This window comes from Pecten maximus, chromosome 1, assembly GCF_902652985.1.
Source record: "Pecten maximus chromosome 1, xPecMax1.1, whole genome shotgun sequence".
Lineage (NCBI taxonomy): Eukaryota > Metazoa > Mollusca > Bivalvia > Pectinida > Pectinidae > Pecten > Pecten maximus.
Window position 1 is genome coordinate 35,311,205 of NC_047015.1, and position 16,107 is coordinate 35,327,311.

Below are 16,107 nucleotides of genomic sequence, written 5' to 3' on the forward strand. Positions count from 1 at the left end.
AAAAACACATTTTAAACTTCTTCTCCAGTTCCATTGGTGCCATTGAGCTGGAAATGGGTGAGGATGTCAAGGAAGGCTAGCCAACATAGTGTTGTTATTTTTTCGGCCTCGTAAAAACTTTGAAATGGCAGCAATGGGGGCAATTTTGTAACATGATTGCGCAATCATGGTTTTCCTGAACAACACCTATTTCAAACTTCTTCTCAAATTCCATCAGTGGGATTCAGCCCTAACTTACCAGAAATTATCCTGAGATGGCCCTTACCAAGTGTTGTTATTTATCGGGTCGGCCAGAAATCCAAGATGGCCACCATGGCAACCATCTTGAAAAAACATTTTAAACTTCTTCTCCAGTTCCACTGGTGCCATTGAGTTGGAAATTGGTGAGGATTTTAAGGAAGGAGGGCCAACAAAGTGTTAATATTTTTCCGCCTTGTAAAATCATTGACTTGGCAGCCATGGTGGCCATTTGTAACATGATTGTGCAATCATGGTTTTCCTGAACAATGCCTATTTTAAACTTCTTCTCAAATTCCCCCAATGGAATTCAGCTGTAACTCTAACCAGAAATGATCCTGAGATGGTCCTTACCAAGTGTTGTTATTTATTGGGTCGGTCAGGAATCCAAGATGGCCACCATGGCAAACGGCGCCACTATATACTTGCTACAGAGAATACATACTTCAATTATATAAGGTTTTTAATTTAGAGTCAGATGACCGTTAAGGCCCCTGGGCCTCTTGTTATGTCATATACACAGAGCTGTAAAAAACATTGATGAAACTTGAAAAAAAAAATTTAATTTGAGATGATTAAAATGTGTGTACAAAATGCATTTTTACTCTATACAAATTTTTATGGTTGTCATATAATATCTCCAGTAAATATTGATATTCTTTATAACTATGAAATTAATTCATTGCTTTAAAATTTAGTAAAAATGTTGATATTTATGTCATGAACAAATCTCATGTACACTTATTTTAGGCTAAAATTCCTTAAAATGATCATCAATCTTCCTAATTGGTCTCCAAAAATATATTACCTGTACACAAATATAGATCTGATAGAGTCCACGATTCCTCACTATGAGATGTAACAAATTTCAAGTCCATACAAGCCATAAGGAGATATTTTGATTTCAAACTGAAAGAATAAAAGGGTTATTATTTTGTTAAAATTTCTCGGTTGTAAGATAACAATTTACTTTGTACATGGACAATTAAACATCAAACATTAGCATCAAACAAAAAATCCAAATAATGAAATGATGAGCCAAGAAATTATGTTCTTCATTTCAGTCATAGACGACAGAGAAACTGGTTCGTACAGTTTATATCTTATTTAGAGATATTTTATGCGTGTCTCAGAATGCCACTATTTGACAAAAGCCAAGGAGAGAGAAAAAAAGGCTTTTAAAAATGTTTGGTAATACAACAATCCACTTTGTCAATAACACCATATGACCGAGAATAAATATTGACATTTATTTACTATAAATTCTCCCCTAGATCACTATTTTACTGTCTACTAAGTAGTGGCATTTGGGATTTTACCGACTATACATGTAATGTAACTAGCCCAAGGGGAATAACCCAAGCCAGACTGTCATTGATTTCATGGCTGGGACACACGCTCATAGCTTCAGGGACCTATTACACGGCCAGCTCTAACCTTGTGTATAACACAGAGACATATGTATAACTAAGTCTGGAACTTCATTGATTTCCTCTCCACAAAGTAGGACATTTAATGTAATTTGGTGTTAAGATGTTAATAGACTTTCAGTACCATTAAATGTTTCAGGTCTTTAAATATCACTGCCTGTTTTAAGATCTAGATGCAAAAGAGATACTAAAGCATTGAGCCATTTAAATTTTCATCTGTATTTAAATTTTAAAGGAATGTACAGTTTTTTTTCCCAATGCTTATTAGAATTGGTAAGAATTATGTTAAAACAAAATAAGTATATTTGTTATAAAACACAACAATACAACAGACTTCTGTTTGTAACATGGTTTAAGCAGTCTGTTCGGCTAAATTTGGCCGAAAGTTGGACTAAATTTGGACAGAGAGGAAAATCTTTACAGGCGATAGTAATTTGAAACTGCCTCTACCGTAGTCTAATTGTCATCCAGATCAGTGATGTTATCTCTCTTCAGATTCGTTTACACCAAATAAGGGCATACCAAGGTCACATGCATTTAATCAATGTCAAACCAAGGTCACATTCTGTGACAACTAGTATGTGTTAATTAAAATTACCTGAGGAGAAATGAGATTGTACATGTATACTGATTAGCATCAGGTATCCTGGTAAATGGTAACAAATAAAACCAAGCTATCTTATGTGGACAACACTAATATTTTCTGGTTATAAAGGTTTTTATTTTATGGTTTACAGAAGAAAACAAGAAATATCTTTAAAAAAAGATAAACGGCATAGTTTTAATGCTGGTGGTTATAATGTAAAACTGCTATTGAAATAAATTAACGAACTAATTAATGCGTTTCAGTACGAATAGCTTGAAATAATACAAGGCATTTTTTAACTTCAGAAAATTATAAGGATTTTGAAAATAGTTCTAAAAGTCTGACAAAATAATATCTGACTGTGAAAAAGTAAAACAAAATATATATATATATATATATACAGCTTTTCTTTGTGAAGTTATTTGTAGTTTATTGAACAGATCTGTTTCTGGAGCTATCTTACAGGCCTTCTAAACATAAAGTTTGACTAAACGAAATGAGCACTGGTGTATTAGGATCACTAGCAGTTTAGAGGTGTATGTCAGTACCGTTGTGTTGTCAGTAAAAGGTTTTATTGATCATTAATTTGATACCTTGTCACAGATCATGTTCCTGTAATGGGTCGTGAAGTGGAGATTTTAATTAGTTTGAATGGACAGTACAATAACAGTGTCTTACTGGAGTAGAGTTACAGTGTACTTCACAAAGTACCAGTAAAATGTTTGTCCAATGAATTCAACAGTGTATCAGTTCTCTACAAGTATTTGTTGTAAGTTAATGTTATGATAACTGGATCTACATGTATTGATTACAGGTAGGTAGCCATACCTGAAGTATCTACCTGGTGTGTTTGCACCTGTACTTTCATGCAAAGGTATAAATAGTATCAAAATAATGTTTAGATAAGATTACCATGCAGTCTTACAGGAACGAACCAAGTTATGTGTACGTAAGATGATGTGGACTTATTCAAGCTCAGGTAAAACTCCGGTATATATTTATATATCTATACCATTGGGTTTTGGGACAACATGATAAGCCTGTGGAATTAGCTTACCTGTGGTATACCTGTGTTACAACACAATTTAACCTGGACGTTTATATATATGTGTGTGTGTACCTAGGGGGTAGAACGGTACACGAACTGCTTGGCCGAGTCCAATGTTAGGAAGAACCGTCGGCTAATACAACAGACCAATCAAAAGATTATTGATATGATCACGGTACATTGACAATAATATACCCTTATTACTGTCATGTGAAAGAACCGTTTTGTAGTATTGACTACCTGGTGCAACCTCTGACCTGCTGACCTGCGACCTTACCTGTGTTGTGACAGAGTCGCTGGAGTGTATCGGGACATTGGTAGCAGTTTTAAGTGTTAGAGACATAGGGCGAGGAAATATGCATGTCAGGGAGTAGAAAACGGAACCTGTGATGTGTGGCTATCTAACAAGGACGTGAGGATTTACTTGTCATCGTTGTGAATATTGTGTACACTATTTTCAGAAGCGGGACATCCCGAGGAAATGAAGTTTTCTAGTCACGGGACTCTGCCAGGGGGTAAGATTTTCAACTCCAAGCATTCTGCCACTTCTGTATTAGATATGTAATCTCCAAAAACCTTCACAAATTCTGGTTTCTTGTGCATCTTTTACCACCAACCAAACTTTTACTTTAGCTTGCTGGCTGCCAGCCTCCAAGTTATGCTTCTGTGCTACTGACCTTTTTGGGTGTCCTGTGTGCTTTATATCAGACGTAATGATACGCGCCGACTATCAACTGGTATTAGACATTAGGTTGTGAGTTCTGCTAATTGGCTCAAGACCAGTGCCTTGTATATTGTTCGCATAGACAGCTTGGCTTTGTAAATCTCTTTAATGAATTAAACTTTTCATCATTCTTCTCATTAATATTTTGTACTTTTTACTGTTGATTTTAACGTTTTCTTAACTTGTTTTTAATTTGAGGTGATTTTATCTAATTCACATTGAAGTGTTTTTATTCTAACATTTGTTGATTTATTGACAAAATCTTCCTTTTTTTTAACTTTTAAAAAAAAAATTGAAAAGGGGGATTTATATATTGAATAATAATAATTATTATGATCATAGTTTCTACTTGTTAGAAAAGTCTATTAAAAACATCCAAAGCATGTATATCATAATACATGTATATGATATGCATCCCTGTTCTACAATATGTCCTTGCTTCACCTCGTGATAAAACGCAGACGAGCATAAGAGCTTCTCTGTATATATATGGCTGTATTGTAGAAGTGCATTTGACTTGTAAAGTAGCTTTAGTATGATAAGCAATTAATTATGTAAATAAAAGTGACAGTGTCTTATTCCTATTTTATTATATAGCTGTGGTGACACTTGTTCCTGTATGTACATGTATATATATATAGACAGCTTTTAAGCATGGCATACTGAGGTATATGTTTTATTGCGAGGTACATGTATGTTATGATATGTATATTACATAGTCACAAAGGAAGAGAAAATTGAGCTTATAGGGGTGATAAAACTGCTTTGCTTTTAAATTGATCCTCTTTGAACGTTGCTACAAAATTGTAAAATAAAATTTGTGTCACCTGTGTAGAATGCTTATGGATACGACAGGATTAGATCATTACACTGTAGGTTTTCATGGTAACAGTTTTATCAATATTCTTCAACTTAAGGAAATTCCTTGACTTCAAGTTAAGAAGGTCCCTTAATCAAGATGTTTGCCTTTAGTTCTGTAATGTTTTCTATGGAAAATTTGTGGTAAAGAAATCTCCTTAAGTTGAGGAACTTTGCTGAAAATGGGGCCAGAATCACTACCAGGGTACTAACCTTTGATTAACATATGATATTTAGAATTTAATCAAATAGAATGGGTAAACAATTTATAGATCTCACTATCACAAGAAATGATATTTGTTTCTGTTTGTTCTTAACTTAATTGATATTTCAACTTTTGGGATCTTTTCCTGTGATATATAACAAACATGACATCTGTATATAGTAATGATATTATATGTATTGATGTAATGTATGTGTTAATTTGTATGGAAATGACCTTGTTAAAGTGTTCCTTCCTTAGATTTGTACATGGATATCACCGATATATCATTACAATATGATGTTTAGGTCCGATACATCAGGATATGAACTTTGAGAAACAGAACCCTTACATAGCCAGTTACCATCTTTACCAGTCACTGAATGCCTTTTTGCCAAACTCCATAAACAATAAAAAAAAAATTAATACTGTACAATATAGATGAATAAAAACGCCTTAATTAGATCAATAATTGTTTATTTCTAATGTCAAAATCTCTTATTGTTTTATTGTACATAAAATGTTCAAAGAAAATTAGAACATCTTCATAGAAGTCTTCAAACACTTTTTAAAGCAAAACCTTTTTGTCTCGTGGTAGCTACACTTTAAGCTATGATATTGTATTACATGTAAGTATACTAACAGGGCTTTGTTATATTTGGGCTCTGGGAATCAGATAAAGCTTTGTCAACTTTACAATATTGGAATGAACATTTTCAAGTTTTACATAAAGATAATCCCAATTGCTTTGCAAATATTTGTGTTAGAAGCTTGATATTGAGTCCAGAACTGAGGAGAAAAATGTTGTTGTTTTTACAGAGAAAAATGACAGACTGAATATTTTAAGAGTTAAGCTTATCGTGCTTTTGAAAAAAAATGTTTTGCCATGCTGAGATTAATAGTAAATTAGCTGTTGTACCCAATGTTACTAATTGGTTTTGGAGGTGAAAGCGACAGGTGTATAAGTATAATGTATATATATAATTTGCTATATACTTAAGCTATGTAACACTCACTGACCGGATATGTATCTGTCTATATATACACTGACAAACATATATATGAGAATGATTTAGTTTATAGATATGCAACCTATGTGTATGTGTGTGTCTGTCTAAAACATTAATATACAGGTATACGTTTGTATGTCATACCAGGTATATACATGTACATGAATATTTATGTGAAGTCCAGTATATGTATACAATGGAATGTCAATTAATTATATATAATCTGTCTTAATTCAAATAATATATGTCCGATATTTGCTGTGAGTTCTATGTTCTTTGCCAAATTTATTAAGTTATTAGATTTCACAAGAAGGTTTACCAGAATACTGATTTGGCAAAATGAGAAAACAATGGATTAACATATATTTCATCAGCTAATTGATTGATGTTAGATATTAGAGATGCGTCAGTATCAGTAGTTTCTTGTCTGGGTTGTTGGGGTGTGTAGGAGTTCTGAATGGTATGGTCACACCTACACACACCCTGTATATGATTCACAACACATTGTATGACTGAGGTGATAGTGGTGGCATTGTCATTTCACTGGCAGGTTTAACAGGATGCAACATTTAAATTAAAATAACATTTATACGAATGATGGAGTAAATAGATTGCTGTATGAATCATTCAGAATTTGTCACCTGAGAGATAACTCTGACAATATATAAATCACAGCTTCTAACCCCCCACCCCCACCAAACCTTACCACCTGAGCTGGCCCCTGTTTTCTCTTCATTTGTAATTTTACTAACCTCTCCCCTCTACTTGATGACCCCTTTAGTTCTCCCTTGGGACTTGACTTCCTGTTCTTGGGTTGGAGGGCTATAGTTTTCCTCTCCCAGTCGCATTATATGGATAATGTGCAGACCAGTCATCCCACTCTCTGTCCCACTCACCGTCCACTCTCTGTCCCATTCCCCGTCCCACTCCATGTCCCACTCACCGTCCAACTCCCCGTCCAACTCCCCGTCCCACTCCCCGTCCCACTCCCCGTACCACTCACCGTCCAACTCCCCGTCCAACTCCCTGTCCCACTCCCCGTCCCACTCACCGTCCACTATCCGTCCACACCCCGTCCCACACCCCGTCCCACTCACCGTCCCACTCCCCGTCCCACTCCCGTCCACTCTCCATCCACTCCCCGTCCCACTCCCCGTCCCACTCCCTGTCCCACTCTCCGTCCACTCTCCATCCACTCCCTGGCCCATTCCCCGTCCCACACCTCGTCCCACACCTCGTCCCACTCCCCGTCCACTCCCATCCCACTCCCCGTCCCACTCCCTGTCCCACTCTCCGTCCCACTCCCCATCCACTCCCCGTCCCACTCTCCGTCCCATTCCCTGGAATGCTGAGTATTAGCAGTCATAACAGTGCTGATGGAGACATCGAAGAAGAAAGTTGTTTAGAAAGAAAGACAAGATCAAAAATTTAGTCATTAGAAAGACAAGATCCAAAATTTCGTCACCTCTTACATTCATGCAATGGGCAAAGTAGGTATAATTTCTATGCCCTTTTAAATAAATTCGAGTTTCAAGGTTGTTGGGTAAAGGTCAAGGTCACCTTTACTTTTTATAGAAAATCCTTGACAGCGCTCTAGTGGCTACATTCCTGGAGGATCAAACTTCACACAATTACAAAGGACCATTATATCTAGGACAATTACATTTAACTGACTTTCAGGGTTGTTGGGTCATGATCACTGTTATTACTTTAAGAAAATAATTGTTAGCACTCCAGCAACTTCATTTCTTAAGAGATTTTGAACAAAGTTCATGCAGACACTTGTAAAGGACCATGATATCTTTAACAAGATTGAGTTTCAAGGTTGTAAGGTCAAGGTCATGGTTACTTTTTTATCCCAGTTTCATTTGATATAATTCTATAGATAACCCCCGTGGGTTTATTATTTTCCCCTCCTGTATTATTTCCCCTCCTCTGATATTTTCCAGTTCTCCCGCCTGCTGTTCTTTTCTCAGATGTTTTCCTGTTAATTCTTCCACCTCCTCTTCTCCCCTGCTCCCTTTTCTGTTCCTCATATATAGTCTTGCCATGCATCTATACTCATCCCTTTCTAATTTTCCACTTCTGCTTTTCATATTTATCCTTTCTTTTTGTTCTTTTCCCTCAATCTTATGTTTCCTTAAGGACCTTCATTCATATCTTTACTCTCCCACTTGACATCATGGCTACTCTGTCCTTCCCAATTCTCTTTGTTTTATTGACCTATATTCTTTAAAACAAATATATGTATGCCTCAGCAATTCTAAAAATGTTAAGTCTTCAAAAATACATCTTTAAAAATTATCGCTAAGTACTGGTTGCACAGCATCTTGAGATTAGAATGTTTACTCTGTGCAAATATTTGATCAAGATTTTATACCTAAAGTACATTTCTGACACTCGTTGAATGCTGGGAAAAATAGATTTTATTTATGGGTGGTTCTCAGGTATACCTGTACAGAAATGGTGCTCAATTTCTCAGCGATTTTGTGTTGAATGGTAATTTAACAAATAATTGTACTGGCCAGTATTATTTTCATTTAAACATTTTTATTCGTACTCTAAAATTCCCACAAGTCATGCCCAAAATACATTGTCACAATTACACAATAAATACCTTGTTCAGGAGAATTAGCACATGATGTTGTAGGTAGACCTTTTTTTTTAACCAGGTATACTGTGTCTTGTTTAATGTCATTCTGAATTGATTTCCACCATTTTGAGGGTTAGAATACAAATATACATACAAAAACAATTGTACAGGTATGCCGAAAATGGCATGCTTGGATGATTTTAATCTGTCTGGCTCTTTTGTTTTAACCTGACAGTGTCAATTCAGCCCTTGGCCTGTTGATACCTGAACATATATACCTGTGTGAGGCTTTTATGTATTTCATGGATATTCATTCAGATTGGGACATGATTATGGCAATAAGAGAATTTTCTGGGTCAACGTTTTTTCCCCCTCTCTTTTCATTTCTGGCCAGAGGGAATGGGGTGAAAACACCTGACATCTGATTTTTTCCCTAATAAATAATTTTTATGTTTTAGCAAATTAATAATTTTTGAAAATGTAATTCAACAAAAAAGATACTTTTTAACCTGTAAAATACAATAATACAACAGTTCTCATTCTCTTAACTCGATAAGAAGGATTTTAGAAAATAACATCCAATAGACATGATGTAGAGTTGTTTTTATAGAACAATTAAGACCATCAATTAGCCTGTATTGGATTAAGGTTCAAGGTCAATGACTATAATCCTTTATCCCCAGTGGTATTTTTAGTTGTAAATCTTTCTGTAGGCTATCTGGATAGGAATGTAATCTCCATCTATTGTTGTTGACTAATACATAAAAAAAATCTTTTCTTAATCAGGAATCCAAAGTTGAACATGACAAGCTGTTTATTACATAATCTGAGTATTGTATTGTTATACGGACTATAAATACGGAGTATAGTCACCAGGCTAATGTATCTGGAGAAGTGTAATATTACATCTCTAAACAAATTACCATAATAATGATAATGGTAGATTGGAAGTTGATAATATTTTCATATTTGATGATATTGGGGTGTATTTAAACATGTTAAACAGTTTGTATATGAATAATATAAGGTGTTTTAAGTGTCGTCCATTTGTCTGCTGTATTTGATGGAATCAGCACCCCTTCTCTAAACACCTTTTTTTGCTCTTTCCTCTTACTTAAGTTGTGACTATATTTATCTAGAATGCTCAATTGCCATAACTTTACCAATTCTTCAGTCATTTTTTGCAATATTCTTGCCATGCTAATTGTGGTAAATATGGTAATTTCATGCAGTATTGTTTTAACTGATTTGAGAATTATAGCATATGATCAGGACTCATAAATGCTGTGGTATATGGTGAAAATATCAGTGTAATGATTTGGTGTAATGGCATTAACACCTGTTTAACCTTGTCCAACTTTTGTCTGACGAAACAGACACACCTGACAATATGATCAGGCTCAATAGATTTTTGAGATGTGATCAGAACAGTGTGACTGTATAAAGGCCCTCTTATTATTATTTGTAAACCAATTCCATCAGAAATGATGATGACATTGACTTGATCTGTTCGAGAATTTACCACTTTTTGTGGTTTTTATGTCATTTCCTGTATTTTTATATAAATTTTGAAATCATTGCTATGTAGGTAGTGTGTTAATTATTATTGGTGATTTCAGTAGAAAATTGACAACAATTCCTAAGCATTGTTCTGTAATAAGTCTGAGGTCCAAGAATGTACGTTCTGTGGAGATATTCTGTGAAAATGTAGAACAAGTTGGAACTCTTCTTTGGTATACGCCTTTATTGAGCACTGGGGCTGTCTACCTTAAATTTGAATTCTAAATGGTGACAAATGACTTATTTCAAATGAACATCATATGGACCTAATTAATATTGAGTATATTTGCGATTTGTATCATGTTTACATTCACTTCATGCCAGGTTAATGAAGACATCATTGGAAGCATGTTATTAGAGTTATAGTGTGTATGTGAATGGGAAGTGGATGTTAGTATGTAAGCTTATACCGTATATATATGATTTGATGTCATTTATATTATATATACAGTATATATATATATATTGAAATGTATCATATTGTATCTTATTATATAGATTCAATACATACACTGCTTAATTGTGTGAGTATACCTAATATGTAATGTCATCATTACTATAATTGTTAATTATATAGTCTATATTCATATCTAATCAACTTTTAATCATATATAACACCTCCTCAGTAGAATTTTAAGTAATCCACTTGGTCACCTGACCAAATGATCTGTAGTAGTCTGTGGCTTTGTGTGTACCTGGTATTCATTGTTCAAATTTGGCTTCCTTATCAAGCATTTTCCACTTCCTTAAGACTTCCTAGGTTATGTATTAATCTTATTGTAAAAATTACTTTTAGAATAAGTTACTGCATAATTAGTGTACAACAAGTACAGTCACCTGTTCTGTTGTACCATTTTCTGCAACAAATACACCCCTCTCATGATTAGACTTTTGCACTAAAGGGGGGGGGAGGGGGTATTATTTGAGAATAAATTCGGTAAATCTAGTGTGTTCAGGACTGTAGATATCAAAGAGGCTGGGGTACAGGATTGATACGGTAAATCTAGTGTGTTATCAGAGAGACTGGGGTACAGGATTATGTTATTTTAGGATAAATACGGTAAATCTAGTGTGTTATCAGAGAGACTGGGGTACAGGATTATGTTATTTTAGGATAAATACGGTAAATCTAGTGTGTTATCAGAGAGACTGGGGTACAGGATTATGTTATTTGAGGATAAATACGGTAAATCTAGTGTGTTATCAGAGAGGCTGGGGTACAGGATTATGTTATTTGAGGATAAATACGGTAAATCTAGTGTGTTATCAGAGAGACTGGGGTACAGGATTATGTTATTTGAGGATAAATACGGTAAATCTAGTGTGTTATCAGAGAGGCTGGGGTACAGGATTATGTTGTTTGAGGATAAATACGGTAAATCTAGTGTGTTATCAGAGAGGCTGGGGTACAGGATTATGTTGTTTGAGGATAAATACGGTAAATCTAGTGTGTTATCAGAGAGGCTGGGGTACAGGATTATGTTATTTGAGGATAAATACGGTAAATCTAGTGTGTTATCAGAGAGGCTGGGGTACAGGATTATGTTATTTGAGGATAAATACGGTAAATCTAGTGTGTTATCAGAGAGGCTGGGGTACAGGATTATGTTGTTTGAGGATAAATACGGTAAATCTAGTGTGTTATCAGAGAGGCTGGGGTACAGGATTATGTTATTTGAGGATAAATACGGTAAATCTAGTGTGTTCAGGACTGTTGATAATAGAGAGGCTGGGGTACAGGATTCTTTACTTCTGTAGCAGTTCTGGTAGTTGGTGTAACGTTTACGGAAATTGTATTTTAGATTCTATATCGATTTGTTTGTTCTTGGAAAAGAAATCTATTACTATGTGTAGACATACAGTTTAGAATTTCAATTGAAAACCGTTATTGAGGTTTCAGTGAGAAATAACAGATTGCTGTGTGTGACAGGAGCTGTATTACCATACAATACAGTCTGTTGGTGTAAGGTTGTCTACAACTTGTATGACTCACCTGTAATACCTGGCAGTTGGGTGACATTTAAATATATCCAGTGAAAACATATTGCTGGCTTTCAAGGAAGCTTAGAATTTGATTTTGCATTTATAGATTCTCAAAATTACTTTAATGGGTTAGTAAGTGAAAGGCTATTAAAAGTCCAGTATTCCATGCTGAATATCTAGGCATACATTGGTGCTACATGTCAGCATTTCAGCGGACTTTATAAACAACAGTTGTATTTATGTGCATTGTGAGAAATATTATCCAATTTTGTAATTAATCCATCCCTATCCATATTTTCTTCTAAACTTTTATACACCCAAGGCATTGTCACAGATAAATTTGAATCTGGGTATCCTAGGTGTTTGTTTCCATCCCAATATTGGTTTTGAATCTAGGTATCCTGAGTGTTTGTTTCCATCCCAATATTGGTTTTGAATCTATAGATATCCTGGGTGTTTGTTTCCATCCCAATATTGGTTTTGAATCTAGGTATCTTGGGTGTTTGTTTCCATCCCAATATTGGTTTTGAATCTAGGTATCCTAGGTGTTTGTTTCCATCCCAATATTGGTTTTGAATCTAGGTATCCTGGGTGTTTGTTTCCATCCCGATATTGGTTTTGAATCTAGATATCCTGGGTGTTTGTTTCCATCCCAATATTGGCTTTGAATCTGGGTATCCTGGGTGTTTGTTTCCATCCCAATATTGGCTTTGAATCTGGGTATCCTGGGTGTTTGTTTCCATCCCGATATTGGTTTTGAATCTGGGTATCCTGGGTGTTTGTTTCCATCCCGATATTGGCTTTGAATCTGGGTATCCTGGGTGTTTGTTTCCATCCCGATATTGGTTTTGAATCTAGGTATCCTGGGTGTTTGTTTCCATCCCGATATTGGTTTTGAATCTGGGTATCCAGGGTGTTTGTTACCATTCCAATTATGGTTTTGAATTTAGGTATCCGCTGGGTGTTTGTTCCCATCCCAATTTTGACTTATTTCGTCATAACCATATAACCAACACAGGGAACTTGTGTAAAGTGATATCATGTTCAGATCTAATAAAGACATTTTCTTTAGGAATATGATAAAATTAGGTATTAATCTATCAAAATGATAAAATAGTTTTATTACACTAAATTTAAACTATTTAAATTGTTTTCATACCATTAGTATATATTTAGTGAAAAACAAGTCTTAATATACAGTGATGATGTCAATGGCTGCCAATTCATGTTGCCATGACAATGGTAAGAGAAATAGAATCAAATTTCTATTGTGGTCAGGCGCTATTGTGATGCAGTATTCAGGTAGCTTGTAATATGAAAAACTTCGGTAGCACAGGGTCAGTTTGCACACAATGTGCTGGTATAGATACGATCTGTTGTGATACTTGAAGATGATAAAGAGTATCTTGGGTGGGCCAAAGCTGAAGAAAACTATTTCATAAAAGTTGCACAGGAGTAAACCTGTTTCTGGTACTCTGTGGGTTAAATTAATACTCTGTATATGTTGTAAAGCAAGTTATCAGTACACACATATGTACATGTAGATACAAAAATCAGGTTTTATATGGATGACCCACCTTTTATCATTACAGAGGGGCAGATCCCAAAGGGTGCAGCTTACCTCAACCAATCAAAACACGAGGATGGTTCCTACTCGGATCAGAAATCACCGGTGGAAAAACGGCCGGTCAAATATGAAGGTATTGGGCCAGTGGACGAGAAAGGCATGCCTTTGTCCTTTAGAATGGTGAGTTATACAACCTTTATCCTTTACAATGATAGGTCATATGACCTTTATCCTTTACAATGATAGGTCATATGACCTTTATCCTTTACAATGGTAGGTCATATGACCTTTATCCTTTACAATGATAGGTCATATGACCTTTAAATTTGTACTTTACAATGGTAGGTCATATGACCTTTAAATTTGTACTTTACAATGATAGGTCATATGACCTTTATCCTTTACAATGGTAGGTCATATGACCTTTATCCTTTACAATGGTAGGTCATATGACCTTTGTGATTTACAATGGAAGGTCATAGGATCACTGTTCTTTAAAATGGAAGGTAATAGGGCCTTAGATTCCTGAAGGTCATATGTTAAATCTAAGGTTAAGGACAGTAGGCAGAATTGCATGTCAATGCTTCATTTATCTTCACACATAAGACAAAACAAACTACATGATTTGAGATGCAGGAAATGATTTAGGATGATTCAGAAGTCTTCATAAGTACCTTGGAAATTAGCCTGGAGTTGGCTGTATGTATTGTAAGTAATGTAGTCACTTTAACACTTGTTCTGTTGACATATCTGTTTCAGAATGTGGATGAAGAAAAGCAACATGACTGGTATAAACAGATGTACAGGAGTCTGCATACTGGACACCGAAAACCAGGTGAGACTTCTATACACTACAGGTCGACAATATGTCTGACCACTGGTCAGTATATCTCATTACTGGCCAAAAGATTCAAATTAATGTCAAAATATAATTTTATTTTGTTTGAAGGGAAAAAAGCTGATACTGGCTTTTTATTTTACAGAAGGGTAAATATGTTTTAAGAATATATTTTGTCGAGGTAAGAATGTTTTGTCGAGGTAAGAATGTTTTGTTGAGGTAAGAGTATGTTTTGTCGGATAAGAATATGTTTTGTTGAGGTAAGAATATATTTTGTCGATGTAAGAGTATGTTTTGTCGATGTAAGAGTATGTTTTTCCTACTATTATGTTTTGGCCAGGTAAGATATTGACAAGTTAGATTGAATTATGTTTGATTGATCATTTTATATATAACTACCGGTAAGCATTCCCACAATCACCTGTCCACTGTACCTACAATCCAGGTGTGTTGGTATTGATTGCATTGTTAAAGGTCATAGGTTGACCTTCAGGTGTGTTCCTTACATATCGCGTACAAATAAGGCTAGTTTTATATAGAAATTTGTGTTGTTTAGTCTTGATACATTCTTCAGCATCATGGGAAAGTTTACAAGAGAAAATAGTTGTGTCATTATGTACTAAGTTTGAAAGTGCATTACAGTTTTCCTATTGGCCCAGGGTCTGCTATTTACCTGTGGAACATATCAGTTAAAATTTGAGTTTGAATGTGGGTATTGTGCGGTACAATTGTGTGTTTAGGGGGCCCTGGGTTTATAGTTTAGCCCAGGGCTGTGTATCTGTGTATTGTTGTACTCATTGTAAAGGCCGTATTGATTCCAAACTATCCTACATGTCGTAAATTTGTACAGTCTGATCTTCTGACTGTCTTTTAAACAATATAGCGTGACACCAAACATTTGTATCCAATCAATTGCGATCGAGACACTAAAGGTCGTAGGTCATTCCATTTTGAGGTAATAATAACCATAATAACTCCTATTTAACATCACTGGCTAATCGACTGCAAAGTTTGCTGACTCTTTGAAAATCTGGAGTAAATAACTGTGTCCCATTTTTTCCACTTTGTTTATTCAAACTGTTCTATTTTTACTGCAGTGTATTATACCTATGTTTGCCTATCTTTAGTTTAAAAGCAAAGTACAAATGCAAAGAAAAAAAAGAAGTATTATATAGAATATCATTTTCTAAACAGCCATAGATAAGGATATGGTGTTTTTTCAAAATCACGAAAAATTAATATTTATATGGCAATAAATAATGATAGCTTGGATATTGTTTTCATATATAGGTATTATGCATTAATATTTTAAAAATTGGGTGTGTATGAAAAAACAAGTTGTGACATGAAGTTTATTTTCCATACTCTACGAGTCTGTAAACATCCCATTGTTTATGTACGATATGTTATACGTAAGACCCGCTGATCCCAGCTTCTGTATGATGGATTGACACAGGGGACTGGAGGCCAA

At 35.1% G+C, this 16,107-nt stretch overlaps 1 protein-coding gene across 15 annotated transcripts in view; it reads left to right on the top strand.

The window, feature by feature from the left end:
- The window catches only part of LOC117331777, a 184,221-nt gene that overhangs the window by 108,790 nt on the left and 59,324 nt on the right, over nt 1-16,107 (top strand). For 14 of the 15 annotated variants that reach the window (XM_033890658.1, XM_033890682.1, XM_033890699.1 and 11 more), the window contains 3 exons: nt 3,763-3,816; nt 13,824-13,978; nt 14,558-14,633. In XM_033890658.1, coding sequence (XP_033746549.1) covers nt 3,763-3,816; nt 13,824-13,978; nt 14,558-14,633 — 285 coding nt within the window. The remainder of the gene's footprint in view (nt 1-3,762; nt 3,817-13,823; nt 13,979-14,557; nt 14,634-16,107) is intronic. The other variant, XM_033890707.1, reaches the window with a different exon arrangement.